The 18,326-nt window shown below is 36.4% G+C and overlaps 1 protein-coding gene across 1 annotated transcript in view; it reads right to left on the bottom strand.

Annotated features, from left to right (window-relative positions):
* Positions 1–18,326, bottom strand: part of LOC103029429 (thyrotropin-releasing hormone-degrading ectoenzyme) — a 473,221-nt gene that overhangs the window by 136,429 nt on the left and 318,466 nt on the right. Inside the window, exon 9 of the mRNA XM_022671576.2 lies at positions 6,221–6,286. Coding sequence (XP_022527297.2) covers positions 6,221–6,286 — 66 coding nt within the window. The remainder of the gene's footprint in view (positions 1–6,220; positions 6,287–18,326) is intronic.

The following is an 18,326-nucleotide window of genomic DNA, read 5'->3' as shown; positions in this document are numbered from 1 at the left end:
CTAATAGGCAGCATACATCCTGCTGTTTCGCTAAATGGATCAGAACCTTCCAGACTGCGCTGCTGAGAGTAATCTCATTAAAGTGACGTTTTTCACAGGATTAGCGTGGGAGGCTACTGCTGAGAGCCATCATGAGACTTTCTGGACTGTGACAGCCTCTGATATACCTGGCTAGCTCTGCTTTTATCCGCTGGAGGAGAAGAAAGAAAGAAAGAAAGAAAGAAAGAAAGGAAGAACCGAACTTCTGTATGAAACTTCAGGCTGAAACAGATGGAGGCGAAACTCCCGCTCCATAATTCAGAAGCTGGAATTCCCAGAGCTGGCTTCAGAATCGCACCTGGCTGCTTTTGCCTGGGGAAGCTCGTAGGGGCACCCATGCCCACCTTAATCCGAACTGAAGTGTTGGAGACTCGCAGGACGCTCTGAGCAAAGCGGCGGATTATCCTTTTGTGGCTGACCCTCCCCTACACAGCTGCAGACGCCACTTCTAATATGATGGAGAAGATTCACGTCTCTACCTGCAGAACTGCCAACTGCTGAGATAGCACACTTTCATAGCTACAGACTGATGAATACTAATTTATTAAGGCTAAATGAAATTGACTTAAGGGCCATATTACTGAACAGGTGCCATTTGCTTGTTGTAACTGTTACAAATGGAATGTATTGTATTATTTTTTATATATTTTTTATTTTTTATTTATCTGAATCTGATAACACATACATTTAACTATTTAAAACATGTACTGGTCAAACTCAACCAGCAGGTTTATAATCTGAAGATGTTTAATTTTTTTCTCAGTCCTGTTACCAAAACTCATGTGACATTTAAAAAGCATGTTTAAAAACAAGTCCACAAATTCATTTGATTTTCTCTCAAGAAAGTCTTTATTTTTTAAGAAATGGAATAAGAAAATTCTTATTAAAATACTTTATATTTATGACAAAATAATCACTATATATCAAGAAGACCCAAACCTGCAATTTATTAAACAAATGGATAAATGATGAACCAAACAAAATTCGAAAAAAAAAGTGGTTTACATTAGTTAATATTCATATTAATAAATCTATAAACCCGGGTACAATCCTCATTCCCGTTACTGGAATACACTCCTGTTACTGGCACTCAGTCCTGTTACTGGAACTTACTCCTGTTACTGACATCCGTTGCTTTTCATTTTTTTATGTTTTATGTTGTAAAAGGACTGAAAATAACGGGAAAAAAAAACATAATAGCATGAGGACAATGAGCACATTCTAGTGATGTTCCCAAAATTTTCATCTTAAAAATGAATAAATAAATAAGTTCTAATAATTAATTTAGGTAACAGGAATGAGTGTTGAGATTTAGCTCCTCAGTCATAGTAACAATAAGATCAAATATACAGAAAAACAAATGAGGGAACTTAAATTTGGTCTTCCCCTCATCTTCAGACAAACTAACTGATGTCACTTCCTGTTGTAGAGTTGTGATTTATAGAATATTTCAGAGAGTTCAGATGGGGTGATACGTGTTATGGTAACAGGACTGAGTAAAACCCAGGGACACAACTAAAATGTGTATTTTAACCTAAATATTATGTATGTATTATGAAAAATGATGGGATTTGGAGTCACACAACAATGCAAAAGGAAATTACATCTCTAAAATATATAATAAATATATTTTATGGTAAGGTTTATAGTTAGAGAGTGGTGTCAGGTAACAAATGTTATTTTTACAGTGTTAAGTAGTTTTTTTTTAATTATTTGTTTATTACATATTATACATTAGCAATTAGATCAATGCACAAGACACTTTTCTTAACAATAAAATGTATTTGAAAGTTATTTTGTGTGCACATTTATATATTTATACAATTTTCTGGGGACATAAATGGCTCCCATTCTGTAGAATGGCCCACAAGCTTTCCATGAGATGTGAAACACTTCCTTCTGTGTTCCTATTGGTTCAAATTTGAGCGATTTTTAAGTTTTCTCTTTTTTTTTTTATTAAATCTTTAATAATTTTTTTTTTTATTAAAGTTTTTTTATTAAATCTGATTATTGTGAACTTCTATAGCTTTGATCATCAAACTAGACATCTGAACGCATAAAATCACACTTTACACTGACATGTCAAGATTTAGGATTGCATCCCGTGACTTTTGCCATTTCCCACAGAAGCTACAGATATACCAATAATATTTTTGCCTATATTGTGTATGACACACATTAATGTTCTTTCAATTTGATAGAGCAGTGATTACAGAGCCTTTAAGAGTTACAGTCCTGCAGCCACACGTGTCGATGCTTTTTATGGCAGGGATTCTGAATTTTTCATTGGTAACACTTTATTTGGATGGTCCATTTTATGGCCTTGTTGATGCTCAACTGACATTCAACTAACACCGAATTAAATATCCATTAAATTTACCTTAAGCCTATGTTAAATGTTAATGATTTAAATAGAACCTAACCCTACACCTAACCCTACACCTAAAATCTAACTCTACACCTAACCCTAACCATTAATCAACCCTAAAATCTAACCCTACACCTAACCTTAACCCTAACCCTTAATCAACCCTAAAATCTAACCCTACACCTAACCTTAACCTTAACCCTTAATCAACCCTAAAATCTAACCCTACACCTAACCCTAACCTTAACCCTTAATCAACCCTAAAATCTAACCCTACACCTAACCCTAACCTTAACCCTTAATCATCCCTAAAATCTAACCCTACACCTAACCCTAACCTTAACCCTTAATCAACCCTAAAATCTAACTCTACACCTAACTCTTACCCTAAACTTAACCCTTAATAAACCCTAAAATCTAACCCTACACCTAAACCTAACCTTAACCCTTAATAAACCCTAAAATCTTACCCTACACCTAACCCTAACCTTAACCCTTAATCATCCCTAAAATCTAACCCTACACCTAACCCTAACCCTTAATAAACCCTTAAATCTAACCCTACACCCAACCCTAACCCTTAATCAACCATAAAATCTAACTCTACACCTAACCCTAACCTTAACCCTTAATCAACCATAAAATCTAACTCTACACCTAACCCTAACCTTAACCCTTAATCAACCATAAAATCTAACCCTACACCTAACCCTTAATAAACCCTTAAATCTAACCCTACACCCAACCCTAACCCTTAATCAACCATAAAATCTAACTCTACACCTAACCCTAACCTTAACCCTTAATCAACCATAAAATCTAACTCTACACCTAACCCTAACCTTAACCCTTAATCAACCCTAAAATCTAACCCTACACCCAACCCTAACCTTAATCCTTAATCAACCATAAAATCTAACCCTACACATAACCCTAACCCTAACCTTAACCTAAGCTTAAAATCTAACCCTACACCTAACCCTAACCTTAACCCTTAATCATCCCTAAAATCTAACCCTACACCTAACCCTTACCCTAACTTTAACCTAAGCTTAAAATCTAACCCTAAACCCAATCTAATCCTAAAATATTAAGATAAGCGTTTGGATTAGAGTTGAATGTAGGGTTATATTCAATAGAGAATCATCAACTTTCACATTTGAGTTCATTTGCATTTAATAGACATGTAGTTGAATGTTAGTTGAATGTCAGTTGAGCATCAAAGAGGCCATCAAATGGACCATCCAAGTAAAGTGTTACCTTTTTATTTTTTCAGCAGGATAATGCTCACCCACAAACAGGTTCAAGAGTTCCTTGTCCTGTCTGGTCTATAGATTGATCTCGAATCCAGCATTTATGGGAGTAGCTAAAACGAAGGCAGCTTCAGCAACCTATAAATGTAGAGCAGGATCTACAGACATGGCTGCAACATCTGTGGGTTAATGTAAATGTTATATTAAGGAGAAACCTGTATACCTCCATGTTCATCCATGCAAAATCTCATCTTATATCCAGGCTAGAAGCTCCAACAGAGTACTAGAGCCTCCTTTCAAATGTTTCTCAGGTTTATCCCAATATAAAGATAATACAGATTTGATACACTGCAACCTTTTCTAACTTTCTTTTGAAGATATTTTATTCCGAGCTCTTTTGGTGGATTTCTTTCGGCCCATGAATCACAATTTCATACCCAGTATGAAAAACAACTGTCTGATTCTTATTATGTCAAAAGTGAAAAATCACAGTTTTTGAGTGACAGTGAGGTTCAGTTCTTATAGTTTGATGAGAAAAAGCCACAGTAATTAAGATTACCTTGTGCTACAGTTATCATAAGCCTTCAGTGTAGAGAGAATGCTGATGCTCCAGCTGATGTTTCAGCTACAATGCAAATGAAAAAGGTCTGTGGAGATTAGGCATGTCAATCTTACAATGTAGTACAGTGTGTGTGTGTGTGTGTGTGTGTGTGCGTGTGTGTGTGTGTAGTAAGAATAGCAGCATAGTTACACAACCAGTGGTGACCTATATGCTGGCTGGCTTCATGAATCTACACAGAGTTGGATTTAGAGAAGGAGCATAAATAGCACACTCTTTCCTTCTGTCTCTACTCACTCATTCTTTCTCTCTCTCTCTCTCTCTCTCTCTCTCTCTCTCTCTCTCTCTCTCTCTCTCTCTCTCTCCATCTCTTTCTCTCTCACTCTCTCTCTCTCTCTCCAGCACTTTCTCTCTCACTCACTCTCTCTCTCTTTCTCTCTCTCTATTTTTTCCTTTCACTCTCTCTCACTCTTCATTTCTCTCTCTCTCTCTCTCTCTCTCTCTTTCAAACTCTCACACATTCTGTCTCTTTCACTTTCTCTGTCTTTTCACTCTCTCTTTCATGCTCTCTCACATTCACTTTCTCTCTGTCTCTTCTGTTTGTGCTCTCTCTCTCTCTCTTTCTCTTTCGCATTCTCTCACATTCTCTTTGTCTCTTCCTTTCACTCTCTCTTCCTAACTCTTCCTTTCATTCTCTTCCTTTCACTCCCTCTCTCTTTTTATGCTCTCTCACAATCTCTTTCTTCCTGTCATTTATTTTCACACTCTATCTTTTTCTTTTTTGTACTCTCTCAAATTTTCTTTCTCTCTTTCTGTCCCTCTCTTCCTTTCTCTTTCTCTCTTTCATGCTCTCATAATCTTTCTCTCTATCTTTTCCTTTCGCATTCTATCTTTTTCTCTTTCATATTCTCTCAGTCTCTTCCTTTCACTTTCTCCCTTAATCTTCCTTTCATTCTATTCATTCTCTCTCTCTCTCTCTTTCGCATTCTCTCACATTCTCTTTGTCTCTTCCTTTCACTCTCTCTTCCTAACTCTTCCTTTCATTATCTCCCTTTCACTCCCACTCTTTTTTATGCTCTCTCACAATCTTTTTCTCCCTGTCTTTTCCTTTCGCACTCTATCCTTTTCTCTTTCGCATTCTCTTTCTCTCTTCCTTTCACTCTCTCCCTTACTCTTCCTTTCATTCTCTCTCTCTCTTCCTTTCACTCTGTTTCTTTTTCATGCTCTCTCACAATCTCTTTTCCCTTGTCATTTCCTTTCGCACTCTATCTTTTTCTCTATTGTACTCTCCCACATTCTCTTTCTCTCTTCCTGTCCCTCTCTCCCTTACTCTTCCTTTCACTCTCTCTCTTTCACGCTCTCATAATCTTTTTCTCTATCTTTTCCTTTCGCACTCAAACTTTTTTCTCTTTCACACTCTCTTACATTCTCTTTCTCTCTTGCTTTCACTCTCCCTCTATTCTTCTCTCTTTCACGCTCTCTCACAATCTCTTTCTCCATGTCTTTTCTCTTTGCACTGTCTTTTTCTCCTTTGCACTCTCTCACATTTTCTATCTCTCTGTCTTTCTCTTTTACACTTTTTTTACATGCTCTCACACTCTCTCTCCAACACACTCTCTCTTTCTCTTATTCTTCCTATGTCTATACTGTTTAATTTACTTTCTCATTCTCTTCCTCTCACTCTCTCTCTCTCTCTAACACTGTCTCAATCTAAAAATCTCTCTCTCACTCTTTTGCGCTCAGACTGTCAAACTAATTTTTTCACTTCCTTATTCCCTCTCACCCTCACATTCTCTCACATTTACTCACATTCTTGCTTTCTCACTTTCTCATGTGCTCTCTCTCTCTTACTTTCTTATTTTCTTATTTGCACACTCTCTCTTTCACTCTCTCACTCTTCATTTCTCTCTCTTTCTCGTATACGTCTTATTAGCCCGTAGCGAGAGCTTATAACCCTTGGGAAAGCACATTAAAAGTGTGAGCGAGTGATTAGAATCCTACCTCAGAAAACTTGTTCCACAGGTCGTCCCTCGCCGCGTTCCCATACATGTGCGTCATTAAGTAATCCTGGGAAAAAAAGACGAGAAAAAAGGGAAAAGCAGGCTGTTAATTCAGCAGCAGCGCGAGAGATAAGTAAAGCAGATTTAGAGGATGGACTGCAGAACAGCTCTGTCGATTGCATTGCTAATCCCGCCAATTTACAATCAGCGCGAGTGTATGCAAATTGGAACCAGCTGTTTGGGTGTGATTGGCTGTCAGTTCAAGAAGGACAATAAGAAGGCCAATTAGAGGCTCATTATGTTGCATGGTTTGTGTGTCACTCCTTCGCTTGCGCAGAACGAGTGAGGAGAGCGCTTGGCAGAGTTGTTTCTGCGTCGTCTTGTGTGGTGGAGAATGCGGGCTGTAATCTAAATGCAACAGAACAAGTTTGCGAACAACTGGACGGAGAATTGCAGGAAAAGTAGTGCAAATAATTATCTTTCTAAATGAAAACTAGGAGAAAACACTGTTGGAGAGAGTCCAATAAATAATGAGGGATTAGATTAACACAAATTGGGCCACTTAGCAATACAGGAAAATCATTTATTGTGTTTAAATCATGTTTACCATACAGTGTGTCCATATGTTTGTGGACTACAGGTGTGAGCTAAAGATAAATACTTCGAAAATTAAAAAGCTGTGGAGTGGTAGAACTGTGTTCTTCTCTAGAATTATGTATCAAAATGATTATATATTCTATATTTGGTACCACTTTAAAATAAGACTACCTTTATAAGGGTTTATAAATGGTTTACAATTAGTTCATTAATGGTTACTAATTAGGTTGTAAATGTCTTATAAATCATTAATAATCAGTTATAACACACACGTAGAAAGGGCAACAATGACCTGTTGTTTGTTAAATAGTGAACCCAAAGCTATCTATATTGTTGCCCTTTCTACGTATGTGTTATACCTGATTATTAATGATTTTTAAGGCATTTACAACCTAATTAGTAACCATTAATAATCTAATTGTAAACCATTTATAAACCCTTTATAAAGGTAGTCTTATTTTAAAGTGGTAGCCTATATTTTGAAGCTTTCCAAAGCTAATTTAGTAAAAAAAATCAGTACAAATATATATATATATATATATATTTTAGTTTTAAGCATTATCTCCCTGGAACAGATAAATAAACAAACAAATAACAGCACAATCAATATAAATATAGTCAATATTTAAGCAATAATACACAAAAGGGAGTGCAATAACATGTAATATTGGTAGATCAGCACAGCAGTGCCAGTATTACATGTTATATATAGCACAAACCTCAAGTGTATTATTGTGATTATGGCACAATTCCATTATCACTGTTTATTGAAAGATTTTGAGTTAAAGAAGATGAGAAAATATGATCTGTTTGGTTCTAAAAACTCTGCAAGTTAAAATAGTACCATAGCTACTCTGTTTGTAGCTGTGCTGTTTGGCTTGTAAGTGCTGCATTGTTGCTAGGTTACCTGTATATGGTGGAGTAATACATGGAGAGCTTGATTACAGTGCATTACCGGCTGATTATGCCAGTCATAGAACGCCTCTCATCCAATCAGATTGCAGGGTCGTAACTAACTGTGGTAAAATTATTTTTGACCTTTTAAAGCCTGGATTTTTACTACTGTTTTAAATTTATCAAAACTGTATGCGTGCAATTCACTGTGTGGACAGAAATATTGGGACCCTTGTTTTTTCCTTGTTCCTTCTGAGAACAAGGGTATTAAAAAGAGTTTATCCCGCTTTTATTGGAATAACTGTGTCTAGGGTCAACATAAGACTGTGTACTTCATTTTTTTATCACTGCTGTGAGAATTTGATTGCATTCAGCTCCAATTAAGATTAATCAGGGCATGATGTGGGATGGTCGCCACCCACCCCACCCCACCCCACCTCATCACTAACTCCCCAACTCGTCTCATATAGATATATTGGATGGAGCTCCATCATTCCAGAGAACACAGTTCCACTGCTCTACAGCTCAATACTGGGGGGGGTTTATTTCTCTCTAGCCCACAACTGGTATTAGCTTTAGCATTGTGCTAACAGGTTCATGTTGGTTTATCTGCTCCAGAGAGTCCTTTTCTATTGGGAAAACTGTGAACTAAACAAATTATCTTTGGAAAATACCCAATTATATATATATTTTGTGTTTGGAAAAGAAGTTAAAATTAATGTCTTTCTCAACTTTTGTAGGAAATTTCGCTGAACAGTCTGAAAACGATCTGAGGAGAAGTTTAGTGTGTGAACTATAAATCAACTAAATGTAAATTGAAGGGAACTTTCCCAACGTTTGATTGGACAATTATGGAGAAAAACACAATTTAAATCTCTAAATGAAACAAACTGCACTGGAAGAAGATTTCTGCTTTGAAGGACTGATCAGACAAATGTCTAGGAATTCTTCTCTAAGAAGTTTTACGCTGAAGAAGAAAAGAGAAAGTTAGACTTGGTGGAGAGAGTGTGGAGGAGTGTGTAAATGAGCTGGAGGAAGAGTTCCGGAGAAAAAAAAAATCCTGAGAGATAAACATTATTTAACTGTGAGAACTGGAAATAATGAGCTCCTGGTATCCATCTGTGCAGAACCTCCATCAGCCAAAACCCACTGAGATCCTTCACTTCATACACCAGAGACATTTACCATAAATACTGTAATTAGATCCTTACATATTCTAAAATTTACATCACAAACAACATACAATCTTAAACATTACTGACAAAAAAAAAATAATAATAATAATAATATAATGTACAGTACAGGCCAAAAGTTTGGACACACCTTTTCATTCAATGCATTTTCTTTATTTATTTTCACGACTATAAACATTGTAGATTCTCACTGAAGCATCAAAACTATGAAAGAACACATGTGGAGATATATGTACTTAACAAAAAATGACCTGTCCTCCACAGTCACCGGACCTGAACCCAATCCAGATGGTTTGGGGTGAGCTGGAGCACAGAGTGAAGACAAAAGATCCAACAAGTGCAAAACACCTCTGGGAACTCCTTCCTTCGAGACTGTTGGAAAACCATTTCAGGTGACCACCTCTTGAAGCTCATGGAGAGAATGATGCCAAGAGTGTGCAAAGCAGTAATCAGAGCAAAGGGTGGCTATTTTTAAGAAACTAGAATATAAAACATGTTTTCAGTCCTTTTACCTTTTTTTGTTAAGTACATAAAACTCCACATGTGTTCATTCATAGTGTTGATGCCTTCAGTGAGAATCTACAATGTAAATAGTCATGAAAATAAAGAAACTGCATTGAAAAAAGAAGGTGTGTCCAAACATTTGACCTGTATTGTACACACATTTAACCTGTTTAAAATATAATAAACAATACCCCTTGAACCATTTGAACTTTTATTTTACACTCATAAGTAGCCTCAAGGAAACAATGAGTGGTTGTGCAGGTTATGTTGGAATGTAGGAATGGGGGATGAAAAAAATACAAATAGATGAGTGCAGATAAGTATAGCTGTAAACTAAAGCTCATTTTCCTGCCCAGATGGAATAAATGAAGTATGGATGCTGTAAAGACACAGAAACTACACTACCAGTCGAAAGTTTTTCATTTCTTTCCTACATTGTCAATGAATAATGAAGTCATTTAGACTGTGGAGAAACACATGAAGAATCACGTAGTAACTTAAAAATGTTAAACAAACCAAATCAACTCTGTGATCTCTTTTCTGGAGAGCTGTGAACTTGTGGTTTCTGAGGCTGGTAACTCTGACGAACTTATCCTGTGCAACAGAGGAAACTCTTGCTCTTCCTTTTCTTGGTCGATCCTGATGAGTGCCAGTTTCATCATAACGTTTTTGATGATCTTTGTGACTGCACTTGAGGATATATTTTTTAAGTTCTTAAATTTTTTTGGTTGACTGACTTTCATGTCCTAAATTATATTTTTTTCTTTACGTAGTTGAGTAGTTCTTGCCATAAGATGGATTAGAACAATTACTAAAATTCAAGCAGTTCAGTTTAGTTTGATGGCTTGCGATCATCCATCTTTCTGTTGATTATATTCCAGAGGTTTTCAATTTGGTAAAGTCAAAGAAACTCATCATTTTTAAGTGGTCTCTTATTTTTTTTTCCAGAGCAAACCATGTGAAACGGTGCATTTTGGGTGATTAGAAGTACGACAAATGTACTTTTGTTCTCCACTCAAAAAAACATGCAAAAGTTTGTGATTTCCAATATATATATGTATATTTTTAAATAATAAAACCTCAGTAGTTCAAATCCACTAAACATACACACACTGCAGAGCTGTATTAAAATGGATTAAAATAATTAAATAATTCACATAATGCATACACCACACAACTGTGATTCACAAACAGTGTTGGGCACGTTACTTTGAAAAACTAATTAGTTATAGTTACTCGTTACTTCTCCAAAAAGGTAACTGAGTTACTAACTGAGTTACTTCACTAAAAAAGTAACTAGTTACCAGTAAAAGTAGCTATTGCATTACTTTTGTTTTACTACCTTTTACCTCAGTGAGTTTGAAATAGTGTTGGTATTTCCATCTGAAAAAGGCTGTTTTGCCACTGCAGTCCTCCTCACTCCGCCACTATGCATGCGCTCTAAACACCCACCCACCTATTTTCTCTGATTGGCTGAAGACGTAATCTTACTATACCTTAGCCAATCATTGCTTAGGCGGTTATCTCATCCTCCCCTCCCTTGTGACTCACACACACAACGCACACACACACTTGCGCCTTTGTCTGTATGCGCAAAGTTAAAAAAAAAAGTTAATTGACCGGCCAAAGTAGAATGCAGTAACGGGGTGTCGGAAATGGTAACGGCGTTATAGTTACAGTCAGAGTAATTGGTAAGATTACTCCTTACTGAAAAAAGTAACGGCGTTAGTAATGCCGTTTATTTCAACACGGTTATTCCCATCACTGTTCACAAAGGGTTACAATCATTACAATATAATAAAGGCTACACAAAATGCAGATTCATACTGGATTGAAAAATGAAAAAAAAAAAATGAAAAAAATAGTTAAAGTAACAACTTTTAGACTGTGTCAGGGTTTACCAAGTTTTTACAGCTTATGCATAACAGCATATTATCAAACAAAGGGACATAATTACACAGTTATATAGACTACTGTAAATATATGGATGTGAGTTTGAGTCTGTGCTTATTGTGCTTTGTACCAATTTCAATGCAAAAAAAACAATGTTATGGTATTGCTGTACTGTAATGTAGTTACTATGCTGTTGCGAGGTGGTTGCTATGATATCTGAAAAGCTGGTAATAATGGTGTTGCAAGGTGGTTACTAGTTACTTACTACAGTGCATAGTGTGTGATATAGATGAATGCTATGGGGTTGCTTATTGGCTGCTACAGGGACCCAGGTGGTTGATATGGTGTTACATAGTGGTTGGTAAAGTTTTGCTAGGTTAAAGTTAAGGTTGCAGCAAAGCAGTAGTAGTGTTAGTACATGTTCATTTGAACACTGGAGTTGGACCACAGCAATGTGGAACCATACATAAAACTATATTAACCAAATGCAATGATGTGAATTTAAATCTGTGGTTATTATATTTAGTATTGCTTTTAATGTAAAATAAAGGAGCAAGAAAAAAAAAACAAGGTGGTTGCGATGGTGTTTCACAGTGGCTGCAATGATACTTCTTATTGGTTACTATTGTCTCAGGTGGTTGCTATTGTATTGCTAGGTGGTTGCTAAAAGTGCTATTGTCTTGCTATGTGGTCTTTTTAGGTGGTTAATGTGGTATTGTATTTGTAGTAGAAATGAGATAAGCACACTACTAAAGGCTTAGTACTATCCAGAATGGGATGCAATACAAATAGAACGAGATCCTGATCTCTCTCTCTCTCTCTTTCTTTAGCTCTTAGAAATTATACAATTTATATACATGGGTACACACACACACACACACACACATACGGGGAGTTCCTAGATATCCCTCCGGTGACCGTGAGCGAGAAACTCGTCGATTCTAATCCTCTCCTAAACAAAGCACCCCCGTACTTCCCCTGATCAAACTAAACCCCCCGCTGTTCACATGCTAATCAGACCACCAGGAATCCCACCCTGCACATCAGCTGATCTACATCACCACGCTAAAATATTAGCTTTTCAGATTGGATTGCAATACATTTCCACATTACCACAAGCCTAGCAGGTTTATTAGTGCACTGATCAACAAATACTCCACAATCCCTGCAGTCAAATTACACAGTACACACACTGACACCGCAGATTCATACTGGATTAAATTTACAGAGTGTAGACATAAACACAGTGATTACCAGCTGGATTCACACTATTACTACCAGACTATAAAGCCTACAATCACTGCAGATTCATACTGGATAATAAACTCTCCAGAATTACTACTGTCAGACAGTAAAATCTATAAACACAGCAAATTCATACTGGATTATAAACTCTCCAGACTTATTACTGTCAGACTGTCAAATCTATAAACACTGCAGATTCATACTGGATTAAAATTACTAAAAAATACTACAACACTAGTAGAACATCTCCACAAGCTGCAGATTCATACTAGATTATAAACTCTCCAGAATTATTATTGTCAAACTGTAAAACCTACAAACACTGCAGATTCATACTGGATTGAAATGTCTTTAAAATATAACAACAATACTAGAACATCTACACAAATTGCAGATTCATACTGGATTGAAATTACTTTAAAATATAACAACAATACTAGAACATCTACACAAATTGCAGATTCATACTGGATTAATTTTGCTTTATAATAATCAGAATACAGAAATTAAACACACTGTAGATTCACACTATAACCGCCAGACTGTAAAACCTATAAACACTGCAGATTCATACAGGAATTAAAATTACTTTAAAATGTTTCCAGCTCTACTAGAACATCTACACAATCTGCAGATTCATGCTGGATTATAAACTCTACAGAATTATTACTGTCAGACTGTAAAACCTATAAACACTGCAAATTCACACTGAATTAAAATTAATTTGATATTTTCCAGCACTGCGAGAACATCTACACAAGATGCAGATTCACACTGGATTATAAACGCTCTATAAACACTGCAGATTCATGCTGGATTATAAACTCTGCAGAATTATTACTGTCAGACTGTAAAATCTATAAACACTGCAGATTCATGCTGGATTCATTTTGCTTTATAATCATAATATAGAATACAGATGATAGATAGATAGATAGATAGATAGATAGATAGATAGATAGATAGATAGATAGATAGATAGATAGATAGATAGATAGATAGATAGATAGATAGATAGATAGATAGATAGATAGATAGATAGATAGATAGATAGATACTTTATTGATCCCCGAGGGGAAATTCTTGACATCCAGCAGCAGGTGTGTATAGTACACAAAGTTACAAAAAGAAAAAAATATATATAAATGATACATATAAATACAACAAAATAAAAAATAAAATGAAAGTATAAAAGTACAGTCTTTAGTGTGTGTGTGTGATGTAAAATGGAGGTAGTGCAGTTGAACACAATAGACAGCGAACACCAGTTGATGTGCATAAAGTAAGGATAAGGATAACTGATGTCCGCCATACAGAAAGTGCAAACACAGTTATATAATAATTTAAATTTAGCAGTGCAAATGATACGTAAACAGTAGATGAATGAACTAGTGAATGAGCTACTAGTGCAAAAAAGGGTAGAACTATAAAAATAGTGTTATGGGCATCAGCATGATAGTGTGACCATAGATGGGGGTATCTATGATAATGATAATGATAATATAGAATACAGAAATTAAACACTGTAGTGCCACACTATAACCACCAGACTGTAAAACCTACAAACACAGCAGATTCATACTGGATTATAAACTCTATAGAAGTATTACTCTCAGAATGTGAAACCTGTAAACACTGCAGATTCATACTGAATTAAAATTAATTTGATATTTTTCCAGCACTACTAGAACATCCACACAAGCTGCAGATTTACACTGGATTGTAAACCCTCCAGAAAAATCACTGTCGGACTGTGAAACTTATAAACACTGCAGATTTATACTGAATTAAAATTGTTTTAAAATGATTACAACAAAACCTAAAAAAAAAAAAAAAAAGAAAAAACTCTGAGCCATCTGCAGATTCATACTGGATTAAAAAATCATATAACAACGACACTCTGACTGTACAAAAACAAACACATTGCAAAATCATACTGGATAAAATAATTCTACAATTATTCATTTCAAGTAGTAACAAACTATAGAAACAAGCAGCAGATTCATACTGGATTCAAATAACACCACATTTATTACTGTAAGGCTGTAAAAAACACAAACACACTGCAGATTCATACTGGATTAAACTCACTAGACTTTTATTTAGACTCTATGCTTTAATACCTCCACAGTTAAGGTAAAACTGCAAAATTACAGAAAACTTCATTTTATTATCTATGTATTTTCTATATATATCAAAGTATTTGACTAGATGTTTAATTTATCTACATTTTTGATTAATCTTCATGATATGTGTGCCACAGTTGGAACACAAATCATTATCAGAACAAAAAAAAAAAAAAAACTAATTATTTCTTCCCTTTAGACTGTATTTTATGTATATAAGCTTTTTGTAATGTGTTTTTATATGCAGTTATTAGACAGTAGATAGTGTTAAAATTGTTTGTGCTTATCTCTTGAACCAGTAAGAACCTCTTTGAATAAAAATAATATTAATAAAACACAGATTAATTCATGTTAAGTGGAGCTGAGGTTTCTCTGGCTGCAGTCCAGCAGTCAGGTCAGTGTGTGGAGGGGCAGCAGATGAGCTCTGTGTGTCCTGATGGTTCTGATCCGCTGAATCTGTCCATTTCTCTCTCTCTCTCTCACCGTGTCTCCCGGGCCGGCTGACCGCAGCCCTAAGGCTAAATGACCGTGAGGTCCAGTCCTGCCCGCGGTCAGCCTGCCACACTGTGTTGCTATTATTTTGACTGTGATGCTTTCTGCTGACTGTAACAGCACAGAGACCAGGACGAAAATAAACCTGCCCAATCTAGCAAGGTCACACACAAACACAGACACTGCTAATATGTTTTATTATATAGAATATACACTGCCTGCCTCCGCCTCCGTAAGTAAGTAAATGATGTGGGGTTGATGCTGCAGTTGGTCTGCAGGTTTAGGTTCAGCAACAGTATGTGCTGAAAGAATGAAGAGGTCAACTGACTACCTGAATATACTGAATATAGACCAGGTTTATGGCGCCACATCAATGCGCAAAAATACAAGTTGGGGGCTCAAAAATACCAGTTGAAAAAAATTAACCAGCATGTTTTTACATTTTGCGTGTGTAAATGAACTTCTCGTGAGCACAAATGTTAAACTAGTAGGGGTGTCACGATTTCGATATTTTATCGAAAACGATCGAAATTATATCATGGTCTCGAGCCTCGAAGTCAAAAAGACGATTGACGATTCCTCCCTCTAAGCTACACAAGCACACGCGCTACGCAAATGGCGCAGCACACTGTAGTCGACGCCGCGGACATTGTGCCTGCTCAAAGAGCAGCCCTTTCTCCAGAGAATGTGGACATTCTCATCTTCTTAAAGAAAAACTTGAAAATATAAAAATAACAGTAGTTTTGTCTAGCCTAAAATATGTTAATAGTTTTGGTACATTTAGGAGCATCTTTCTCTCAGATAAAGTTAATAATATATCTTTGTTAAAGAAAAAAACTTGTCATTCTCAGGGAACGAGTCTTATTTTTCATGTTTAACTGTTATATTAGGATAGAGTTCAGTTTGTTGAGGCTCTAATTGTTCTATTATTTTGTACATGACTGTTCCTGTATTTTTTTTTTTTATTATTTATTTTGTTATGTTGCAGATTGCTGTTTTAATAGTGCACACTGCTGCTACCAAAAAAAGCCACTAGATTGCATTACATATATATATATCTTAATTTAATTCTTTAAATTTGACCATTAGTGCCTAATGTGGTGTATTACAGATCACTTGTATCACTTTGCATCACTTATATCAAGCCCACCTTTTGAAATAAGATATTGTACATTTGATGAATCAAACCAATGACTGACCATAGACTAATCTAAAACTGCCACAGGCCTCTCTGCTGTAAAAAAAAAAATTCGAATCGAAACGTGACCCTAAAATCGGAAATAAACTCGAATCGAGGATTTAGAGAATCGTGACACCCATAGAAACTAGCGAGCAAAAAAAGGGAATCGTGTGCGCGCTTAAGAAAATGTTGATCTCGAGCTTAATTTTTCTCTTCTCAGCAGCAGTTTGTGCTCGACTGAGTTTTTTGCGCTCGAGTTTTGAAAGGGGTGTTTTTTGACAGTTTGGGGGCAGAGTCAGGGTCACCTTCCTCAGCGAACTCTATTGGCTGATATCGTCAGGGTTCGTGACGGACCGCCTACCTCCACGAGCCGGAGGAGGGTGGAGAAAGGAGGACGGCAGGAGAGCTAGCTAGCTGGCTATGCTAACATCCAAACAACCCGCTCTCTACACAGAGGAGCATGCAGACGATTCTCTTTTTTTTTTTTGCTCGCTAGTTTCACATTTGTGCTCACAAGAACTTTTACACAAACACATTAACACACACAAAATGTTAAAACACGCCGGTTAATTTTTTTCACCTGCTATTTTTGCGCCCTTGACTTGTATTTTTGCGAAATATTCCAAGATAACAATGCCAGGATTCATGGGGCTGGAATTGTGAAAGAGTGATTCAAGGAGCATGAGATCATCATTTTCACACATGGATTAAAAATTCACCACAGAGTCTAGACCTTAACCTCATTGAGAATCTTTAGGATGTGCTGAAGAGGCTTTGTGCAGCTTTGTGCTGCAAGATCTTGGTGAAAAATCAATGCAACTCTGGATTGAAATAAATCTTGTAATAATGCAGAAGATTATAGAAACAATGCCACGGTGAATCTGTGCCACAATCAAAGCTAAAGGCGGTCCAACCAAATATTAGAGTGTGTGACCTTTTCTTTTTGGTTGTGACTTTTTTTTTGGCCAGGCAGTGTTTGATGGCCGTATGATGGGTGCAGTAAGGGTGTTTAGTGGTGTATTAAGGGTGTACTAAGGGTGTATTAACAATAAAAATAAAAAAAAAACGCTGTGTATGAAGGGTGTGTAAAGGGTACAGCAATTCCATATTTGGGTGTATATAGACGGTACCACTTTAAAATAAGATTACTTTTATAAAAGGTTTACAATTAGTGTATTAATGGTTACTAATTAGGTTGTAAATACCTTTAAAATCATTAATAATCAGTTATAACACATACGTAGACAGGACAATAATATAGATGGCTGTGGGTTCACTATTTGGCAAACAACAGGAAACTATTGCTCTTTCTATGTACGTGTTATAACTGATTATTAATGATTTTAAGACATTTACAACCTAATCAGTTACCATTAATAAACTAATTGTAAACCATTTATAAACCCTTTATAAAGGTAGTCTTATTTTAAAGTGGTACCCTATAGGGTATATAAATTATTATTGAAAGGAAGATAAAGGCTGTATGACCGGTGTATGACGCAATACACACAAACAGTCTTGTTAAGGTTATGAAGGGTATCAAGCATGCATAAGGGTTTTGGGGAGAGCATATGGGGTATGTGGAAGTGTGTTATCATAGTTGTAAAAAGGGGCACAGTGTTGCCCATGCAAAGAAATCACCATTTTTGCACCAAAAAGAAGCTTAAAGTAGCTCCACACTTCATTGCTAGAACTATAAGGGACCTGACATTTAAAAGAACACACTGAAAACTTAAAAAGTGCGCAGGTAGTTTATTAAAAACACTGTTTATACACACAGTAAACTCAGGTAGTTCTCTGGGTGACACAGAGGGCTCTGCAGCGGGTGGTGAAGGCTGCACAGAGGATTGTTGGAGTCAGCCTACCCAGCACCACGGACATCTACACCTCCAGATGCAGGAAAAGAGCCACCTGCATCAGGAAGGATCCCACCCACCCAGCACACGCACTTTTTGTCCCGCTCCCCTCAGGCCGGAGGCTGCG

This window comes from Astyanax mexicanus, chromosome 2, assembly GCF_023375975.1.
Source record: "Astyanax mexicanus isolate ESR-SI-001 chromosome 2, AstMex3_surface, whole genome shotgun sequence".
NCBI classification, from domain to species: Eukaryota; Metazoa; Chordata; class Actinopteri; order Characiformes; family Acestrorhamphidae; genus Astyanax; species Astyanax mexicanus.
Note: the sequence above shows the minus strand (reverse complement) of the source record. Positions and strands in the feature narration are given on the sequence as shown.